We start from the raw sequence: 22,238 nt of genomic DNA, 5'->3' as shown, positions 1-22,238 counted from the left end.
ATCAACCATCTACTGTCACACACATCCAACACTACACACGATCTTGTATCTCCATCAACCATCCACTGTCACACACATCCAACACTACACACGATCTTGTATTGACACCAACCATCCACTGTCACATATGTCAAAAACTACACACAACCTTGTATCTCCATCAACCATCCACTGTCACACATCCAACACTACACACAACCTTGTATTGCCATCAACCATCCATTGTCAGACATGTCCAAAACTATACACGACCTCACATCAATATCAAACATCCTCTGCCACACATGTCCACCACTATACACGACCTCACATCAATATCAAACATCCACTGCCACACATGTCCACCACTATACACGACCTCACATCAATATCAACCTTCCACTGCCACACATGTCCACCACTATACATGATCTCACATCAATATCAAACATCCTCTGCCACACATGTCCACCACTATACACGACCTCACATCAATATCAAACATCCACTGCCACACATGTCCACCACTATACAGGACCTCACATCAATATCAACCATCCACTGCCACACATGTCCACCACTATACACGACCTCACATCAATATCAAACATCCACTGCCACACATGTCCAACACTATACATGACCTCACATCAATATCAAACATCCACTGCCACACATGTCCACCACTATACACGACCTCACATCAATATCAAACATCCACTGCCACACATTTCCACCACTATACACGACCTCACATCAATATCAAACATCCACTGCCACACATTTCCACCACTATACACGACCTCACATCAATATCAACCATCCACTGCCACACATGTCCACCACTATACACGACCTCACATCAATATCAAACATCCACTGCCACACATGTCCACCACTATACACGACCTTGTCCCTTTATCAACCATCAAGCACATTTAGAAGTCATACAAGGCTCCATCCCCGTGAAGCATCTGTCACCCAACACTAAGTATTATCGTATGGAGCTATGTAATTTACCACAGTACATGACTGTTACTATCACCAGCACGAACCACTGTTACAGTGCAATCACCTCACATCAACATGATCAATCCAATTATTGATAAACAAATGTGAGTTTGAGCCACAATCTGATTGGTGGAAGACCAGGGCTAAATGGATTTGAAACATGGCAATCTTGGGGAATCTTGGTGTATAAATACTTTGCTTTCATAATCTCAATTTATATTCCCATTCCCAAATGAAAATGATGGAACTAGGCAGGCTGACATGAATACTGGATTAATCATATATTCAATCAGATATTGGTATAAACTTTTTTTCAGATCTGTTGATGTTTGCAGATCATACGCTCACACACAGACCAACAACAATATCTCGACATTCACAACTTCACTATCACACTACATTCACAAACTCACTGTCATACATGACATTCACAACCTCATTCAGTCTCACATGACATTCACAACCTCATTCAGTCTCACACGACATTCACAACCTCATTCAGTCTCACACGACATTCACAACCTCATTCAGTCTCACACGACATTCACAACCTCCCTGTTACACTACATTCACAACCTCACTGTCACACAACATTCACAACCTCGTAACAAACTACATCCACAACCTCGCTGTCACACACAACATCCACAACCTCGCTGTCACACACAACATCCACAACCCAGCACCTGTGCATCAACATCCCTAGCCACAAACTCCACCTGTTCCAGCAAACACAACCTGGCCCGTTGACACAGAGCAATCAGTTGGTCAAAGCATTAATCATCATAAGCTTCCATTCTTTATTACACTACCATGGTGGGAGCAACCTGGGTAAGTTTCAAGTATGGAGTCCTCTGTATTGATCCAGTGTGATTAACTAATGGACATATGAAGGCCTGTTATTACTGTGACACAGGTGCTATCTGCCTATGTGGAAGAACACAGGCAGTGATTAAGTCACTTATGGTAATGGCCATCTACACGATAGATCCGCACCATACCAGGATTCCTTTTTTATTGAAATGTGTCTCATGTCACTTTGAAAATTCTAAAATATTTCCACAAGCCCACAATAGGGGACTGTTATACAAAGAGGTCCTTAATTGGGCCCATCTAACATATACAACACGACTTGTTGAAACCAGATGCTTATGACAAAAAAAATTTCAAAATCATTAATGTTTTACATACAGTTTACAAGTTATACACATAAGATATGATTACAGGAGTGAAAGATATTTGGATAACAAATATTGGAACTAGAAACCTCTGAATTTCTGGTTAGCAGGGTTAGATCCCATTGGTCATTTCCCACTTTGGTCATATACCCCAATGCTCATATCCTCCAATGCTCACATCCCCCAGTGGTCACACATCACCCATTGGTCACATCTTCAACTGGTCATATCCCCCAGTGGAAACATCCCCTAGTGGTCACATCTCCAACTGGTCATATCCCCCCAGTGGTCACATCACCCAGTGGTCACATCTCCCACTGGTCATATCCCCTAGTGGTCACATCTCTAACTGGTCATATTCCCCAGTGGTCACATCCCCTAGTGATCACATCTCTAACTGGTCATATTCCCCAGTGGTCATATTCCCCAGTGGTCACATCTCTAACTGGTCATATCCCCCAGTGGTCACATCCCCCAGTGGTCACATCCCCTAGTTGTCACATCTCTAACTGGTCATATCCCCTAGTGGTCACATCTCTAACTGGTCACATCCCCCAGTGGTCACATCCCCTAGTTGTCACATCTCTAACTGGTCATATCCCCTAGTGGTCACATCTCTAACTGGCCATATTCCCCAGTGGTCACATCTCTAACTGGTCATATCCCCCAGTGGTCACATCTCCCACTCATCATATCCCCTAGTGGTCACATCTCCCAATGGTCATATGCCCCAGTGGTCACATCCCCTAGTGGTCACATATTTAACTGGTCACATCCTCCAGTGGTCACATCTCTAACTGGTCATATCCCCCAGTGGTCACATCTCCCACTGGTCACATCCCCTAGTGGTCACATATTTAACTGGTCACATCCCCTAGTGGTCACATCTCTAACTGGTCTTATCCCCCAGTGGTCTCATCCTCCAGTGGTCATATTCCAGCTATATGGCGGCAGTCTGTAAATAATTTAGTCTGGACCTGACAATCCAGTGATTGACATCATGAGCATCAATCCACGCAATTGGGATGGATGGCATGCATCAACCAAGTCAGCGAGCCTGACCACCCAATCCCGTTAGTCGCCTCATACAGCAAGTATGGGTTGACCTATTCTACCCCGGATCTTCATGGGTCAGCAGCTTATGTGAAAGTATAAGAGTTTAGTATAAAGCAACTATTCCTGTATATATTTGCTTGTCTCTAACAAATTAGTGGCCACATAACCTTGGTTAAGTTCATGAAGATAGTAGCTCTTAAAACTCTACTGACACCAGTATCACTCCCAAAATGTTCTTTGGAATATTCCCCTCTAAAATCTCTTCCTTTATACAGTATGACCTGCTTGTCCTGCCCCCCATCCCCCACCCCTGCCCTACGTCTCCCTGAACAAGACACAGGGCTAAGTCAGGCACATCCACCATATCTCCCAGCTACACAAGTTGCTAGAATGGGCTGATTTGTCTCCTTAGTGGGAATATTGTGTCAGGATTGACAGTCAATGTGCTCACTTGTCCACCAATCCCCACTAGAAATTGGATCGGGGCAGTGAGTCGGAGGAAGCCTGCGCATCAGTGATGCAGGGCAGCCCTGGTAATCAAAGTCTAGCTATACTGCTGTATTTGTAGTCATGCACCAAATCTGCATTATCTAGCAGCCACCTGCCGCACAAACCTCACACACAACACCAAACACGTAATGTTCCAACTTTCCTCTCCATTTACATAGATAATTATAACACCAAGCTTTGATTATATCTAAATAATGCTTGCTTTATCAACCTACAACTGGTGCGATACATGTCACGGACTTATAAGTAAGATATAGACAATCCTTCCAGAGGAAATAACATTCATGATCGCACAATAAAATGCATGCGGTACATTTTCCGAATAATATACATGTTAAACGTGCTTAATTGTTTGGTTTCCAGGCAGTCTGACTGACAATCTGACCTTACAATCTAACATTCGCCCATTGCTGTGTCAGCTATGACAGCGCCGTGACACAAGATGCTTAACACATCGAGGTCTATTTCAATGCGTAACTACAGAGACGGCAACCACCATGGCGCTTTTAATCTGGCAATTTAGCTCATCTAACGCATCTGTCACCAGCACACTGTACTTTCCCCATCCAATCCTCAAAACAGCTTCTTGGCAAGTGATGTTTGATTGAACCTTGTGGGGTAACCAAGATGTGCTTCACGTGCCACTGCCTGCAGTTGTGACGAGCAATGGACTGACGACCCGAATCTCCCAAGGGGCAGAAATCAAAAAGTATTTCAGGAACAGCCTTCAGAGTTTCCACCATGTTTGTTAGAAAGGCATAAAATAATTTTCAAAGGAAGGAGAGTCCAGAAGGCGAAGTAAAGCACTGCTGCCTCTGTAACAACAAGACAAGCACTGCCGACCGGAGGGAGGTACATATCTGTATTACAACACAAAAAAAACAGGAAAACTTTAAAATGTATTATCTCAAATATCAAATTTACATTGTATTCCGTTTAACCCCTGATTATTTAAAGATTCAATATCAATAATGAAATTGGTAAAGCATATTACATAATCATGGCATCGTCACACTTATCGAGACAAAAAGTGTTTTGAAAATTTTTAATTTTTCAATTGAGTACACAAATGCAAGATGAGTCCTTTGGGGCAGCGGTTGAAAGCTGTGGAGACAATGAGCGCCAGTGGCCCAACAAACAGTTACCACCTTCTTCAGGAGGACCAGGATGCATATTACATCTCAGCATGGAATTATTCATGAGGGCTTTTCATACATGGCTGCTCACCATCCACAAGCTAATTAATCTGATCCTAGCATAGAACAGGGCCACTCTTGCATAGCCGTGCTTCCAGGAAGCAAGCAGGTACACAAAACCAGTGCACATCTTCAGCCAATTTTCCCAAGGCGCATTTAGATTTGACAAACTAAAGCCACAGCTTGTTGCTGTCTTAATTTTCCACTTGGCTGGTTGGCAATATGGCCGACTGCCATCATGTGCAGTAAATGCTCTTGTATCAGTCAACAGCCCTTGTAATCAGACAGATTTCATCTCCATTAAGGGGCGGACAAGTGGCACTCCAGCAAGCCGCGGTTATCATCCGCTGGGAGACCGCTGGTCAGCCAAGGACAACCACAAGACCAAGATGGGCTGGACATCAAGCCCGCTTTGTCACTCGATGCCTCACATTGAGGGACTCCGAGAGACAACCGCTAGTGGATAACATTGTACTTGTGTTAATATCCAAGTGTGTGGTCAGCTCCAGGCGGTCATTACACGGACAATGCTATTACAGATGATAGCCATCGACGATCTGGACAACATGAAGCTGATAAATCGCGTAGCCGCTTCACCACGTACAGAGCTTAGAATTGATGTACTCCACAATGGATGATGATCAACTTAGGTTTGAAAGAAAATAATCATACCAATTTGCACCAATAAACTGCTTTTATTATTTAACTGTTACTAGATAATGTATTTACCCAAGACTAAATTAGAGCACTCAAAAGGAGAAAAGAATAGAAGTCAATCGAGTTACACTGGCTACAAGTCATACAATGTTCCAAGGAGGAACAAATTCATTGCCAGATCTTTTAGTTATCGGCAAACTAATCCGGAAAAATTCTGGATATTTATTTGACATTCTACTCTTTGTGTTAGGACAATTTAATCTGCGACTTAAGCTACAGTGAGCTGAAGGTGGGTAGGTAGATAGGTAGGGCGGCAGGGCAGCTGTAATAGGTGGACAATTAGCACTGACAGAAGCCTCACATCAAACGACTACTGGATGGAGGTCAGGTGGTCCGTGGAGCAAATTACAGACATCAAAGACGATGAGGCTAGCGACTGACTGCCCGGGTTTTCCTCCAAGCAGGCCTGCCTCCTCCCTGCTCCAGCCACAACTCAAGCAGGCCTATGTATCCCTGCTCGCAGGAAACCAGACTAGGACATTGTCACATTACAGCCTGGACATTGTCTATCTTTGGGTTTTCCTCGGTTTCCTGTTGCCTATAGTGTTCAAAACAAGATCATCTTTGTTGGTGCTTTGATTTGGATGTTTATTATCGAAAGTAAGATTCATGTTTTATTTAATTCTAGGGAATTTTTACCACAAAGAGGATGTGTATCCCTCGGTATTGTGTCTATGTATTTGTTAATTACAAACTAAAATGAGATCTTGGAAATGGAGCTCACAAAAATATTTTGTAGGAACTTTGTTATAATACTTATATTTTTTCAAGTATTTAAAAACAAAACCATATGTATATTTAAAATGTTCAACAAATTTGTTATGCATAGTTCCTTGAAATTTGATTCAGAGTCTACAAATAAACATTACTAATGCTGTTGGGATTATTCCCGCAAAGTTTCAGCTTCATAGGTCTTGGCATTTCAGAATGTTAAAAAAGTGCAAGCTTATGACAGGCAACAGACATGACATTTTCTCATGTCAATCTTCAGTTTAGGTGAGCTTTAAGCTAATTATTGACAATATGGACAAATGTAAAAATTCAAACCAATTTAAATCTCACCAGCAACTTTGTGTTGCTTTCTCCAAATATTTGTAGAAATGTTGTTATAGAAACATTATTTGAAACCTCTTAACAAAAGCAATTGTGAAGTCTGAAGAGCACTGTTTGATGAAAGCAAACACACATTTCAGCACCACATGGCCACGGAGGGTCTGCTACAGCTTAACCTCTGATTTTCCACACCATTAAACTGTAGCATTCTCTGTAGAAATTAACAGCCTGTTAAATTGTTAGTTTTAACAAATCATCTTTCATTCCATATTACCAATTATCTTTCTTGATCCTGAAAATTACATCACATTTACTATTTCAAATGCTTCGTTTTATTTTAAAATTTGGTTGGATTGCCGAATATAGGATCATATTGAAATGTATACCGGAAATTGGACAAATAGTAAACCTTACACATCTTGACCAAGAAAATGAGCGAGGTTCTAATACAAGAAATGAAATTTAACAGGGTTCATTAGCACTGACCCTTTCCACGGGAGATTTTACGTCTATTAGATCCTGTTCACACAGCAATCGATGGGTCAACATTTCATTTGGTAGTCATAGCACCTGGGGTAGATGCCATTGGTTATAGGTACATGCATCTAGTCCACAGCTTATTTCGGACAAGTGGTTTATGTAAAATAACTTTACTTCTTAGAAACCTTGTTCCCTAAATTTTTACTACCTCTTACTAACAGACTATTAGACATGTCTATCCCTGTGTACCCTGCCTCATGGACATGTCTATCCCTGTGGACTCGGCCTCATGGACATGTCTATCCCTGTGTACTCGGCCTCATGGACATGTCTATCCCTGTGTACCCGGCCTCATGGACATGTCTATCCCTGTGTACCCGACCTCATGGACATGTCTATTCTTGTGTACCCGGCCTCATGGACATGTCTATCCCTGTGTACTCGGCCTCATGGACATGTCTATCCCTGTGTACTCGGCCTCATGGACATGTCTATCCCTGTGTACCCTGCCTCATGGACATGTCTATCCCTGTGTACCCGGCCTCATGGACATGTCTATCCCTGTGTACCCGGCCTCATGGACATGTCTATCCCTGTGTACTCGGCCTCATGGACATGTCTATCCCTGTGTACCCTGCCTCATGGACATGTCTATCCCTGTGTACCCGGCCTCATGGACATGTCTATCCCTGTGTACCCGGCCTCATGGACATGTCTATCCCTGTGTACCCTGCCTCATGGACATGTCTATCCCTGTGTACCTTGCCTCATGGACATTAGCATGTTCATATGGTCATCATTTCTGAAGGGCAATGTGATGGTACTTTCACCAGGGACTCATTTTAATGGCATCATGTTGATTTGAACCATGCCATTGGCACTATAATACAAGGAATTCTGAACCCTGGTTTACAATTTTTTAAAGTAATGCCTTAACTCAAAGGTGTCTCCTCACTTGGTACTTGTACTGATGTAACAAGCCCATACAGAGAAGTCAGCCTGCTCTGAAAGCATAGCCATGTCATGAATCATGTCTACTGATGTGCATAATACAGTGTAATAGTAGGTACTTTATGAATGCATATTGCCAAACCGGACACTTGATACAGATGCAATAAATGCTGCTGGAATGTTGAAAGTTTATGTACTGCAAATATCCATATTAAGTCAACTCATCTATATGACAACATGTCACACTAAAAACATCTACTTGTCCTTCGAATACCTATGCCATAATTTTTCAACAAGCTGGTACGAGCTTTATTGCTAATGCCCATTCCTTTCCTTACCTGTACATCTAACCTTATCAGTATATCACTGAATGAGTTGAATGCAAGTAGTAACTTCACATGCTTTGGGAGAAAGGATCTACACTTGGTCCCGTGGACACAATCACTACAAGAAGTTGGTTGAACAGTGATTTGGCTCATCGAAAGAACGGAATCTAATTCAAGTTTTTCACACACTCCCTTGTTGGAGTGCCAACTCAAATTTATGATGTATAAAACTCCAGCAGTCAGCTTACTCTACTTACATAATATTAGAATAAGTATCAACTTGACTGACACAAAATAACACGATCAGAACAGGGCTGTGGAGCTTCGTCTCCCAGGCAGCAGAACCATGGGTAGAAACAGGTAACAACCACAACCAGTACACATAATATTTATGTCGTTAGTAAAATTTCAAACCACCAGAGCGTTCTTATATACCATTATTGTTTAGGGCTCATGGGACTGCCATGTAACTTTGACTGGAACCAAGGCCATCACTGCTGACTACACGGTATGTGGTTGTAGGCATGCATTAAAGCTCCCCCTCCCCTCCTGCCTGTCTGCCCGGCTACCCATCCTGCTGACCCTGACATGGACCCTAGTTTACTAGTTATTAGTGGCATTTCAAGAGGAGACCTTGGACACAGGGTCCAGCCAAGCATGACCTATAGGGCAACAATAAACCTTCTCCTGCTTGCCAGCACAAAGGTTGTCCCGTTCTTTTTAACACCTCACTAGCTCTCACAAACAGAAAATGACAGGCAATTCCGGGAAATCTACCATGAACCAATTTAAGGTTGAAGCTATAGTCTGACATCAAGAATCATTATAACAGACAGCCATCACCCTGACCATTGTGGGCGCGATCACACGATCATTCTTTGATGCAGCTAATACACTTTATTACATATTTACTCATACTGGTCAACCAAAGCTCCATAAACCAAAAGACAAGTAGTCGACACTAGTGAATGAGAATCGGCAGTCGTGTGACACAGGCAGACATGTTTCAAGATGCCCCTATCAGCGGCCCGTTGGTTTCTGGGCTGCTGTCATGCCCATGGTGCGGCCTACACATGTTGCACAGTCAATAGGCTCATCAGGGTCTTCCGCCATCAGTAAGCAAACTGACTGCAAAGAGCCATGGGGCCTATCAGGTCAAACAATAGTGCATTATAGTGCCAGATTGGCCATGACAATGTACATAAGATGCTGTGATAGCGGCGTGGAGAGGCCCGGTTTAATCTGGTGGCGGAGATGTGACTCGGCTATCACAGTGTTTGTTCAGGGACTTCATTTCCCTTGCTTTGTTCTGTATCAAGTCCAGGGAAGGAATGTGGATGGGTAAGGAACTCCTACAAGTCATCACCCCCTCTACACGGGGTGGGGATGCCATACATGTCACCCAGCCCTGGCTTCTCGTCTCAGGGTGGGGGACACACACAAAACAAACAGAATCCTTTAAAGTGCTACACTTGGTCATGTTTACATTTAGAATCCACACAATTCAAACACTTGATGGAGAAGAGCTTAATAAGTCCATGACAAAGAAGAAAAAGTATTCCTGTAACCTCCAAATAAGTTTCTCCCTCAAACAGACTTAACACATGCATCAAAATACACATGTATTATCAGTGTCCGAAATAGAGTCACCCAGTCAGATATTTGAGCGGTAACTTTCAAGTCTGGTAACATTTTGTCAAATTTTAGGTCCATTATATGACTGTTCACCTAGGGACTGTCTGCAGATTGCGACACCTTTCAAGCAATTTCTGTTTTCAGAAACATATATAGAACATAGAAATAACCCTGCAATCTATCTAAGTTACCAATACCACTTTCAGACGCTTACATTAAACATAACATGAGGCCAGAGACTAAAGCTAGCATGATAAACAGTCCAAGAAATTGGATCACAATACACTATTTCACGCAAAATTGCACAATTGGATGTTACAAAGGAAAGCAAAGCTGCTATTTATTCATATTTATATGTCAAACGCTCATGTTATGTTAAAACACCGATTCATGATCAGATTAATGATGGATCATAAGATATTGACAAAACAATAACGTCGATAAATAGCATAAATCACCTGATGTGAAAATGATTAATAAACTTAGTGAAACGATATTAATACAGATTGCTGTGCATTGTGTATCCTGTTTTCAGTTTTAGCTTAATGTCTCGATGCACCCGTTGGTGCATTGTTTAAGCCTCAGCAGATATGAGGCGTTGGTAAAGCTCCCCCCCCTCCTCCGGCAACACAATTCTAAATCAACTGCTTGTTATATTGTGTGACATGTTACTTGCAGGAAACAGTTGGTGCTCACTGTCAGTGTTATCGCGGCACCTGTTGTATGCACCATACTCAACTCAAAATAAAAATATCATTTTTCACTTCATATGTTGCTGTAGTTTAAAATGTCAATTCCCAAACCTCATAAACGTTAAGGGCTTACATTGCATCTCAACAGATATGAGTAAAAAGTATTTGATACAATTAAAGAGCAGAGTAGCACTCCATATGACACTTACATTTTCAGATGTCAAACAAATAGAAAAAAAGAAAATCAAGTAAATTGCAGAACAAATCAACACAAATATATCTTCAGCTGATAAATACACTAAGGGAAGAGAATGGATATATTCCTTTTCAGCTGAACTTCTTTTGCAATGGTCCGTGGTCCATCATTTGGGGGTGTTTATGAGGAAAGCCATCAGATTTGAACAAATTTGTTGTCTTTAAAATTCAGGGATCCACTGAAGATTCTCCTCATCCCTTTAAATATCTTTTTTCACAGCAATACCATAAATGTATCAAATAAAATCAAACATAATAAGAACCAAATAAAATCATGATCTGTTAAACATTATAACCTTCTAAAAAATCTGTTATAGATACTACCTTCTATTCTATGACATACATCTGAACGGAAATTTGACATACATCTTCACAGAATTTTGTGATGAAATCTTTCTCCATAGTGCCACACAGGATTCCAAGTTCATGTCCACAAATAGCACAGAGTACATGATGTACACGGAAGAGGAAAGATGATATTAATAAATCAGCATGATGTCGGTGTGCGTAGGTACGAATGTGATGTGCAAGTCAGAAGGTGAACCAGTGTCTACCTGCGACGACAACATGCCTGCCGTAGAACCTGACATACATGTGTCACCGCCGATGGACATTTCCCTGCCCGACAGACACATCCCTCCACGTCAACCAAACTTCACACTGACAATATTTACTCACTCACCAACTGCACATATGCCTTTCTGTTAATCTATACATAGTTGTGTAAACATGGCAACACTTCTAACAGCGTATGCTTAAAAATTCAAAATTCAAATAAACATTCACACATGTTGCAGAAAATTATACAAGTGACTAATTTCATGCATTTATGTTACAATCCCAAAACGTGAAACCCAAACAGTTTGGGAAATTTACAACGTACAAAATAGTATCTGTGCTTATTTTCAATCAACCTCACAGGAAATCAAAATCAAAGAAATTCACCAAACAATTCTTTTCAATGCTATTTTGCATTTTTTAGCACTAAACAGTGCAATCAGTGGTAACTCATACCAAGAAATAATCTGTCAATTGTACAGTTAGAACTATGAAAAGATATGTTTACCCAAATTCAGGCAGTGATATATCGGTTCCATCATCCCCCCTGCCCCCCCTTTCCCAATATCCCCCTCCCCTGTGCACCCCCCCAATCTTCTGTATGGTATATGAGTCACCGCATGACGGCTTCCTTTGATGTCCTGGTCTCCCACCCCTGATTGGAGCAAGTAGAGCACACTGTTTTCATTGACAAAACGCCTGCCGCCTTTGAAGTAAGCGACTCACTTCATCGTACATATCACAACTGTTCGGCCTGCATCGGCCCCTTCATATACACCCATTTACATCCCAATAATTACATCAGTGGATTAATAACTCTTAAAATGATCCTTAATTAAATTAATCAGGCCCACAACTGTCTTTGATCTGCAACTTGGAAAATCCCAAACAAAATGTGTCCAAATTGCTATTCTCTGCAACATGTTTACCAGTCAATAAGTCATTTTCCTTATCAAACTTAGTTCTACTGAATTGCTGGTATATTCAGGTCTCGTGAGATGTTTACCCGGATTCATGGACAAGTTTCACAAGGGTTCCTTAGGAAATCATCTTCTATCACAGCAGGATGTTTATTCTCAAGTCCCCTACTTTGTGTGGAAATTACCCTTAGATCAGGAAATCGTCCCAATTCTTACTAAATGCTGCGTAATGGCACCTTTTGACATCCGTGTCTTCTCAGGACAAGAAATGACAGAACAGATTTTTTTAAGAAAGTTAGTTCAACATATCTTTGAAGGATTTGGTGGATACTCACAGAAGAAATCCATCTTCATATATTCAAAAGACCTTCAGTAACTTAATTCCAGTATCATACAGGGAGTTTGATTATCATTAAAGGTCACGCAGAGAGATCAGCAACAATCAGATAGACAGTGTAACTAACATATTACTGACAAATACAATTTGCGGAACTGATGCCCACACAATTATTTAATTTTGATTCAGTGTAGCGGTTATTCTATTCAACTGCCTATTGGATATGGTATTTTATTGTTGGCAAATATGGAATATGGTTTTCTTCTCATTTAGACAACTTGTAAATGCTCAAGATGACGATGTGTCATCAGAGAGCATCTTTCTTTCACAAACAGAAACGGTTTTAATCACATTCAGTTTTGCATGTAATAACATCTTTCTGAATCACCTAATGCTAAAACACTTCTGCAATATTACTTAAACCAAAGCTTGTTTTAACTTAAAGCCTGATTGACATGATGTCTTGCATGAACATATTTCATGTGAAGCGGAAAGATTCAGCATGCCTCAGTCATGCATATCATAACAACAAAAGTTACAATTCCAAAATTTAAAATATCAATCCTTCAGCTCCTCACAAAACACTCACAGAGGCAGCACCCTCCTCCCTCCTCACTCCCCTCCCTCAATGTACTCGACCAGTTGCCATCACAATTGTTCCAACAACTTGTCCCCAGTTACCAGTTGCCAAATAAACAGTTCCATTACCCTCTTCAATGTAACCCAGTATGAAATGAAGCCGGGTAAATAAACATATGCTGGCAACTTTTCCACAGGACTGGCGGCAATAGAAGTCGGTTTCCAGCATTTGTATACTATATGCTGCCGACAGAATTAACATTAAAAGGTCTTTCTCTCCAAACACCTGGTAGTATTTTTACTGTTTTTTGCCTTGCCAGACCCTGCTTTGGACCTACACATACTTACAATGCAATACATATTATGCAGGAATAACGACTGTGTCACTTGAAGGAGCAAACAGAAGGATTTTGTGAACTTCAGACAGGAGAGAGTCACAGTGAAACAATGTTAACAAGCCATAAAATTAAGGTTGAAAAAATAATTATAAAATTCTCACGTGGTTCTCAAAAAACGGACACAAATTTCAGCTGATACATGAAAGGAATTGGTTCTCTGGAAAATATGATACTGTTGAGAACTCAACTGTTCAGATATGAAGCAAGCTATCTCAAATAAGAAACATCTTATGTTTTACCCAAACTGAATTCACACTACTCTCATGCAGGTTTGGGGGTGGTTGTTAAATACCCAGAAAATATCTTATACAGTATGTTGGATTAATATAAAATCAAGTAGACATCAATTTGTAATGGTCAACACTAGACCCAAGGGTAGGTCAATGGGTAAATATTGACCTGGGGATTGAAAACTGAACCAGTGTCTGTATATAAACATGACTGGTTTAACAAGTGATTATTTCTTTGACTATTTCAGACAGGACAGAGCATAATTATCCAAACTTTGATATGCCAGCATTTTCTCTTTTAGATGAATATGGAATATCAAGGATTCAATGTTAATCTTATACTACTATACTCTTTTTACTGAATAACAGCAGCGTCTATTTTGTCCTTACATATTTTACAAGTCTTTGTTAATGGTAAAGAAGGAGCAAAAAATAAACATCTAAAAACATACTCTTGGAGCGAAAAAATGGTGATTCCAACAAGCAAATAAATATATATATCCAAACCGATCACATCTCCTGAAAATATATTTCAAGATATCATGCAATTTAATCACTGAATAATTTCTTTTCAAACATATACTGTATTTGATCATAAGATATATTTGTTGAAACAAGAATGCCAAATATAATGCAGATAGTAAGTCTGTGCCCAAAACTTTGTAGTTTTTAGTCCAGAATTGTCTCTTGGCATCAATTTCCAGAGTTTTAGTATCAAATAATGGACTTTCTTGGTTGACTGTACCAGACCAAACACAGATGAGGTGTTGCAAGCTGTTTGATTATTGACATCAATAATATTTGATTTTCTTCAAATAATACATGTGTATTTTTTGTTTTTCAAATCAATCGAATACATAATTGGTACGCATGTGATAACATAATTTAACAATGAGGGCACACAAACGTGGGACAGTGACAAGAACAAACACCCGCCCACCGAACCACCTATTTCGACCAAGGCTAACAGCCTCTCGGAATGTCTTGTCGATTTTAATATCTGGTTTGACATGAGTACAATATTGCTGGCCTTTAGGACATGTGATCGTGACAGCTTCATTCACCATAATTCTATCATTGCTGTCCAGTGTCAGCGGAACAATCTCCACTTGGCCTGGTCAGGTTGGTTCAAGTATGACCACTTGAGCCCATGTCCAGCCTGATCGGCAGCTGAATGTCTGCTAAACTGGACAGTGAGCCGAGATACAAACACCCTTTATACGCTACTAAATACAAGGCAGTTTGTTGCAATAGCCAGGGTTTCTTGGGGTCAGGGACAGGTTTTAGTTCCTGATTGTATAATTTATAGTGTTTAAATATCTTATAACCACATCAATACAAACATGGATATGTGGACATTCGATTTAAGATGGTTCTTTCCTGTAGCAAAAGTCCTACAATTTATTCATTAGAGTCTATGGACCTGTAATTTTTTCATCTATAACATTGGGGTTATGAGAAAAACCTGTCGACTTTTATACTGAATTGTATTGCATGAGACACTGAATTGAATAATTGTACATAACAGGTGTGGAATATCTCTTTGATTGACAAAAATCATCTATTTATAGCATATTCCAGTTGGCATCAATTGGTTAGTGTCAACATTCAGACAAATACCATGAGCCCCAAACTGCACATTGTATCCATGGGAACAGAACTCAAATCACCTTCATGACTAGCAAAAATACCATCCACAAGGATACATGCCTACTTATTTAGCAAGAGAACCATAGACTTTGCTTTATCATTGATCAGGTCCAACTATTAGACTTCCTCCAAGTCTCCACTAAACAAAGAAAATGACATCCATGTTTGAAAAGCATCCGATTGTTGACCACAGGACATCAACTAGACTGGCTGCTAGGAGTCTATATTCAAAGCTAGACAGACAAGAGAGCCCAAGGCAAAGGTCCCATCACCGACAAGTCCAGCAAGTGACCTTACGTCCACCGACACATAGACATTCTCCTCCCTGGTCCTCCCTGCAGGGCAAGCCAGTAAGGCCAGCAGGTCCCGAAGGCCCTTCCTACCACTGCTTATACCGATCAGCCAGGGGATTTGCCATGCTCTATTTCTTCAAAGCCCTCACACCAGCCACCAGGCAGTGGCTGCTAGCTATTTTTGTTTCATTTTCTAATCTGGTATGACCTGAAAGGGTTTTGTGAAGCTAAAGTGAAAGAACATGATGTACATTAATTGTCTGTAAGCCTGCCTTTGGGTTATTACAATATCCAGTTGACCAGACACCATGCAGGATGGAATATTGGGACAACTTTAGAAAGTGTACTTAGGAAATTTCTCCTTGACACCAATTTAATAATGAACACAAATAATACTGGTATAAGTAAAATAACAATGTAATATGATATCGTACTTCACTTGTTCCGAATTTTGAAATAGTGATGTTCATATTTCAAATTATATTATTAATTTTAATTTTGGTGATATTAATTCATACCTATATTGTGACATGTTTATTTTCACACCAGGATTCGTTTAAAGAAAGTTAATATCATTAAATGAAAATATTTTATTTTTTTACAAAGAAAGAAAAAAAATAATATTTACAACCCCATGTGCAATAATGAACGCTTATTACATGCACAATAATACCCGAGTGCTTTGATAATATAACAGTCCAGAGTACAAGTGTTTAGCATTACAGAGAAAATATGAGGCACTTGCCACATTTCAATCATCACAATGCTAAAGGTATCCTTCAGCGGAGTGGATATTTCTTATTGTGAATTGTTTGCCTATGTCATTATTCTGGCCATTACTGGTAAAAAGGAATTGTTTCTTGTTGTTACAAAACACATATGGATCAGCAATCATTACTACTATCACAATATGCTAAGCTGAAAAACATTAAAGTTTTTTTTTGTTTTTTAGCATTACACTGTTTTGGATGATAATGAAGAAGCTATTTACATATAAATATGAGCTGGGCTATACGATTACAAAACACACCACAGTGCAATCAAATATTAGCAATGCTCTTTCTCACTCAAAAGAAGATTCCCTTTCCATTATTTATACACTGCTCTACTTTCGATAGGGATATTTATATTTGTCCAGGGCACTAAAAACGTATTCTATGTCAAGTGTATATTAAATATATGACACTTCCCTATCCAATGTTGATAGTAACAGCAATGCATCCTCACAACTTATGCTAAAAAACTAAAAAGGTGTAAAAATGAGTATTTTTCTTTGCCACAAAACACAAAATGATCAAATCTCCAAAATGCTAAGTCTAGTCAGATTACAGGGGTGCTACATCAAAACGTCAACCTTACTGGGATCTGATGGTTCGCCAATGTCCTCCCCAGTCCAAAACACAAATAAACGTAGTCATAGCAACAAAAATCTTTTGCTTCTTAGTGTGTGCATAATCACCACTTATGGATAAGGATTATAATATATGAACTATGATTTTCTTTTTGTAGTGTACACACGTGATCACTTGCAATAGTTGAATTGGTACAAACATGAACTCTTTGCAATGGGCTGTGAAAAGACAAAAATATACTACCATTTCTACAGTTCATTATGAAGATTATGAAGACAATTAGGACATCTGAAATAAGTGTTTGTAATCGTGTAATAATTAACTGTCTGTGATTTTCTTACTGAGTCCAACATGTTTACAGTTCAGCATATTTATAACTTAACTCATGACCAATAGAAACTTCTTGAATTATTCACTGCTTTTTTCATACATTTCACCAACCTCTCCAGGTCCCTTCGTTTAAATGTCCTAAGTAACGACAAAACAAGATAAATAGGACAACTTAATGGCCGTGAAACAAGCTTACGTATTGATCTGTCAAGAGCAGGGTTTCGAAAAGCACTTAAAATATATCTCCCCTGTCATTTGTCATTAAGGTCACTTGTAGCATTTGTCCATCATAATTGCAATTAGCAGTCAACTGTGTCAAACAGCATCTATCACAATGAGTACCCTAAGGATCTAACATGTCTACTTTCTGCCAGCATATTCCAATTCAATGTGTTCATTGCAGTTCATCCTTTTTTTATATCACACATTTTGAAAAGTGCCTTTTCTTATCCACTGTTTGAAATTTCTTTTGAATAGTTTGAAATAAGATCACCAAGAACTTTGTCTCTTTGTTTTAAAAATTACATTATTTAACTATCCAAATATTACAAGTTCTGTTGGTTGCTGTGTCGCTCTTTCAAACTGCTTTACACTCCAATAACCAAATTTTTTGTCTTTTTGTTTAAAAAATTTCAAAATAATTTTTAAGTCACATATAATATGTTCTGATGTCTGCAGTATCTCATGCATGTAGGTACATAGTGACATTTGAAAGATATTATAAATCCCAGATATTGCTAATATAGATAACATGTTTAGCAATAACGATGTTACTAAGCCTGGTTCATTATCCACCACGTTGGGTATATGTAACAGGGTCTCAACACCAGATTACTAAGCTAAGTTGACATCAACCCAGTAATCTTCACAAATCCCACTAATGCAATCACCAATGTAACGCCATTATTCTAGCAAAGAAAACATCCTGTAAGTACTTCATATGCTTTTCTTTCCAACAGAAAAAATGATAATACTGTATATAGTATTTTCATAAGAAATAAAATTACTGTTTTGACGCGTGACAATTTATAAACTTGTGTGGTCATTATAGTAAAGTAATGAACATGCTATTTGACTTTCCGATGCATAACAAGTTGTATTTCCTATCTGCCATTACGTCTCCAGTGTATCCTGTCCAGTTAGACGTATGTATGTTTACCAGAGAAATATAAATTCTTATAGAAGTGAAAAGCAAATCACAGGGACTTGGGGCCTGGTCATTCTGGTAACAGTTTCCTGTAGTAAACCCTAGATATGTGTGTCTGGTTTCAACAAGGTATAGAGTTAACACTCCAACGTAGACAGATTTTTCACAGACAGAAATTTGATCCCTCTGATGTCATTGATTCACTGAAATCTTCAAATTATCACGAAAATCTTATTACACATTCGTTGCAGTATTTCGTTAATGATGTAATGTGATTTCACTTCCTTTTTTTACATAGTAGCTTTCCATGCGATTGTTGTGATAAGTATTCGTCACACGATGATCCAAAATTAATACCAATAGAAAAAATGTCTTCACTGCTAAAATATTGCACAGAAACGACCATTTTGTAAACAGTTACTATACACTGGCATTTTGATGGTTGAGAATGAACTGGATCGCTAATTTGCTAATATTTCCTGTTGACTGGGTTGCTTTGAAGTTCACTATGATACACGTTTGAATGTCCTATCGCAAACGCAACGCCACTATAATTAAACGGGGAAAAAACAACACATTTTATATATCAAAGCAAACTTGTTTCAGTCTGATTACTATCAAAAGATGTTGAAACATTAGGACAGCTATGTCCACTATTTTCTCAGGTCCTGATGAAACTGTACTGCGGATAGCTAGATGAGGAACCTATTTATTTATTTTATACATGACCCAACTGTCAAAAAATATTGATCACAATTAATTTTAAAAATCTCAAACCTTCACAAAAGAGGGTATTTGAAGACATATAAACAAGAAATTGAAAGCTTACATAATGACACATGGGGCTTTTTTAAATAAAAAGGTGATAATAATATAATCATCTTTTAACCTGATGATGTTTTCAATGACTGCTTTGATTCCCGAAATAGAAGTGAATACTGACAACAAACACCAGTTAACCCACCATTTATTTATGCCAAACACTGTTCTTGTTTTCAGTTCACAAAATATATTTTAGAGAATTAAAAGCTTTAGATTCTGGGGTGTTAAATCAAAATGGCCAAACATTATTTACTATCTTTGTTTAAACACACGAGTACAGAACCAATTTCAAAAGTATATAAACAATATTTGGATTACAAATAAGAAATATGTTCAACATTGAAATGTCACATGATAAATCGTCTTTGTTAAGATTATAATAATTCATTAAATTCCAATAATAGACGTAGAACCGAGTAATGTTCTTTTTTTAGCTTATTTTGATTACACCACTACAGATATCACTATTCATAGGAATGTTTTAAAGGTACTTGAAGGCACATGTTGACGGACCAAATAAGCAAATAATGAAAATGAGTGAGTATATTATTATGTTTGCTGAAATCATTCAAATTTGCTGTGTAATAGCCTAGCACTCTGTATTTCATAGCAGTGGAATACCCGAGTTGTATCTGCCCCTGGATGTTATTGTTTTCAATGCATACTGTGATTCAATGTGGCAAAATGTATATCGCCTATACCCTGCCTATATCTCATTGGCAACCTGTGCTTTAACAGAAAATCAGAATCAAGATATTCCCTCAACACACACAGGGCAATCCCTCCAACCCACGCAAGCCGAGCCTCATAACATCAAAGGGTTCGACTCACTGGATTTACTGACCCAGAACATCGTCAAAATAGGGGCCGATCGCATCAAAACAATCCGGAAATGCTTCATATATCCTCTCATTTTTTACAAAATAACCTTTAAAATGGGATATGTAAACGTCAGGGGTATATTGGAGCTTGTTTGCTACACTCTGCCCGTCGCAATGCTGGTATGTGCAGGGCCATTGTCATGCATATTGCGAACAATGGACGGCAGACAATAGGTGCATACTTTTACACATCAAAGGGAAGCCGTTGTGAACTGTATTTGCTGCAAATCGGGGCACATATACGCCATATTATCAACCTCAAATATACAGTAAAGCCTGTGACCTCTGGCTCGTTTCCTGATACAATCATAGTATCCATGTCGGTAATTGTGGTGGTAACTTTTGGCCTTTTCATGGCTGTTAGCAGAGCTGCCTGATTAGCACCTACCATCCTCTGGTCGTGTTGTCCCACTCTTCTCGCTGCCAGAGTAATTTCCCGGTAAACTGCCATTTTTTCCCTAAAACAAAGCAATATGAGAGATATGAGGGGAAATATTAAGCAGATAAGCAATGGGAAGGCGCGATCTCGTAATAGCTCCGTCCTAGCTGACCCCAACAACATCAAAGAGAGATGAAAGACTAGCACTCACCTCTTCGGATTCGGTGACTAAACCCAACTTTTCCTCCGAGAGGTTTTCCGATGATCTTTTTTCCTCTTCACCCTCATCTTTATATACTTTGACCTCATCTTTCGAGTAAAAATCCTCTGAGCCGCCTGAACTCATATGCGGCATGGTCAAAAGTTCTCCACTGCGATCTAATTTTCGCACAGGATATTAACGACTCTCAACACACGTTTTGAATCCGCCATGAATACTACGTAAAGGCTAGCAAATAGAGACCAATCAACGCCGCGCTCTCTGTATCGGCGACCAATGAAAAGCGCCGTTACGGCTGGGGTTAGTCATTCGTCATGTAGCAGTATAGCAACTAAACTGTGCTGTGTTATTCTCGTCTGAACGTAAAGTTTGCCTCCTCTTATTGCAAGATAAAAGTGAACTGGATCAATCAAAGACTAGGGATGCTCTAGGCTGTCTGCAGTCACATGCACGGCTAGTTGTGAGCGTCTGGTCTCTCGGTCAAGCACCATTCCTATGTATTATCCATGTTGGTTTCCTCGACGTTTTTTCTGTATATCCAATGCTAATGGCCACATTTGCACATATAAACATCAACAAGCGCCTATCAATAAGTTCTGAGGGCAGATTAAATTATGGCTGCTACACCGACATGCATTCGCTCTCTTTGCCAAGAACAAAGCTCGGGTCTGGCCCCTGCGCTGTCGCCCCTAACATTCTTGTTATGCGCTAGAATTAGATGTTTTCAGCGAGCTCCCTTTGATCTAGCCGCGTATCTACAATCTCAGCCATCTCTCGTGAGTTGCTCGCTCCGAAAGGTCAAGAGGCGTTCCGCTTGGAATTTCTCTTTCTTGATCGTGCCTAAACTTCTACGTCCACGCAAAATCATTTCATTAAAGTTTGAAAACGATATTCAAATAATATTAATTTATTTGTGCTCCGTGAATGAGGCCAACGCGGAGAAATTTAGTTGAGACCGAGCACTCGGCGGCTCCCTTTGAAGTGTCGGAACGCCTTTGTGATACCTTATATGGTAGTGGCGCCCGAGCAATGAGACAAGATTTGTTTACACTCCATTTCCTTTGTAGCTACCGCCACCTAGCGGATGTGCTCTGCGAAAATGC

At 39.6% G+C, this 22,238-nt stretch overlaps 1 protein-coding gene across 7 annotated transcripts in view; it reads right to left on the bottom strand.

Moving 5' to 3' along the window:
* Window positions 1-21,904, bottom strand: part of LOC124151751 (protein pangolin, isoforms A/H/I/S-like) — a 71,373-nt gene extending 49,469 nt beyond the window's left edge. Inside the window, exons 1-2 of one of the 7 annotated variants that reach the window (XM_046524369.2) lie at window positions 21,127-21,904; window positions 20,925-20,994 (exon numbers count right to left, since the gene is read on the bottom strand). In XM_046524369.2, the coding sequence (XP_046380325.1) occupies window positions 20,925-20,994; window positions 21,127-21,270 (214 nt within the window). In that variant the 5' untranslated portion in view covers window positions 21,271-21,904. The remainder of the gene's footprint in view (window positions 1-20,924; window positions 20,995-21,126) is intronic. The other 6 variants (XM_046524375.2, XM_046524370.2, XM_046524374.2 and 3 more) reach the window with 6 other exon arrangements.
* Between the last annotated feature and the right edge of the window lie 334 nt (window positions 21,905-22,238).

Source organism: Haliotis rufescens, unplaced genomic scaffold, assembly GCF_023055435.1.
Source record: "Haliotis rufescens isolate VD_foot unplaced genomic scaffold, xgHalRufe1.0.p SCAF_11, whole genome shotgun sequence".
NCBI classification, from domain to species: Eukaryota; Metazoa; Mollusca; class Gastropoda; order Lepetellida; family Haliotidae; genus Haliotis; species Haliotis rufescens.
This window is presented reverse-complemented; position numbering and strand designations above follow the sequence as displayed.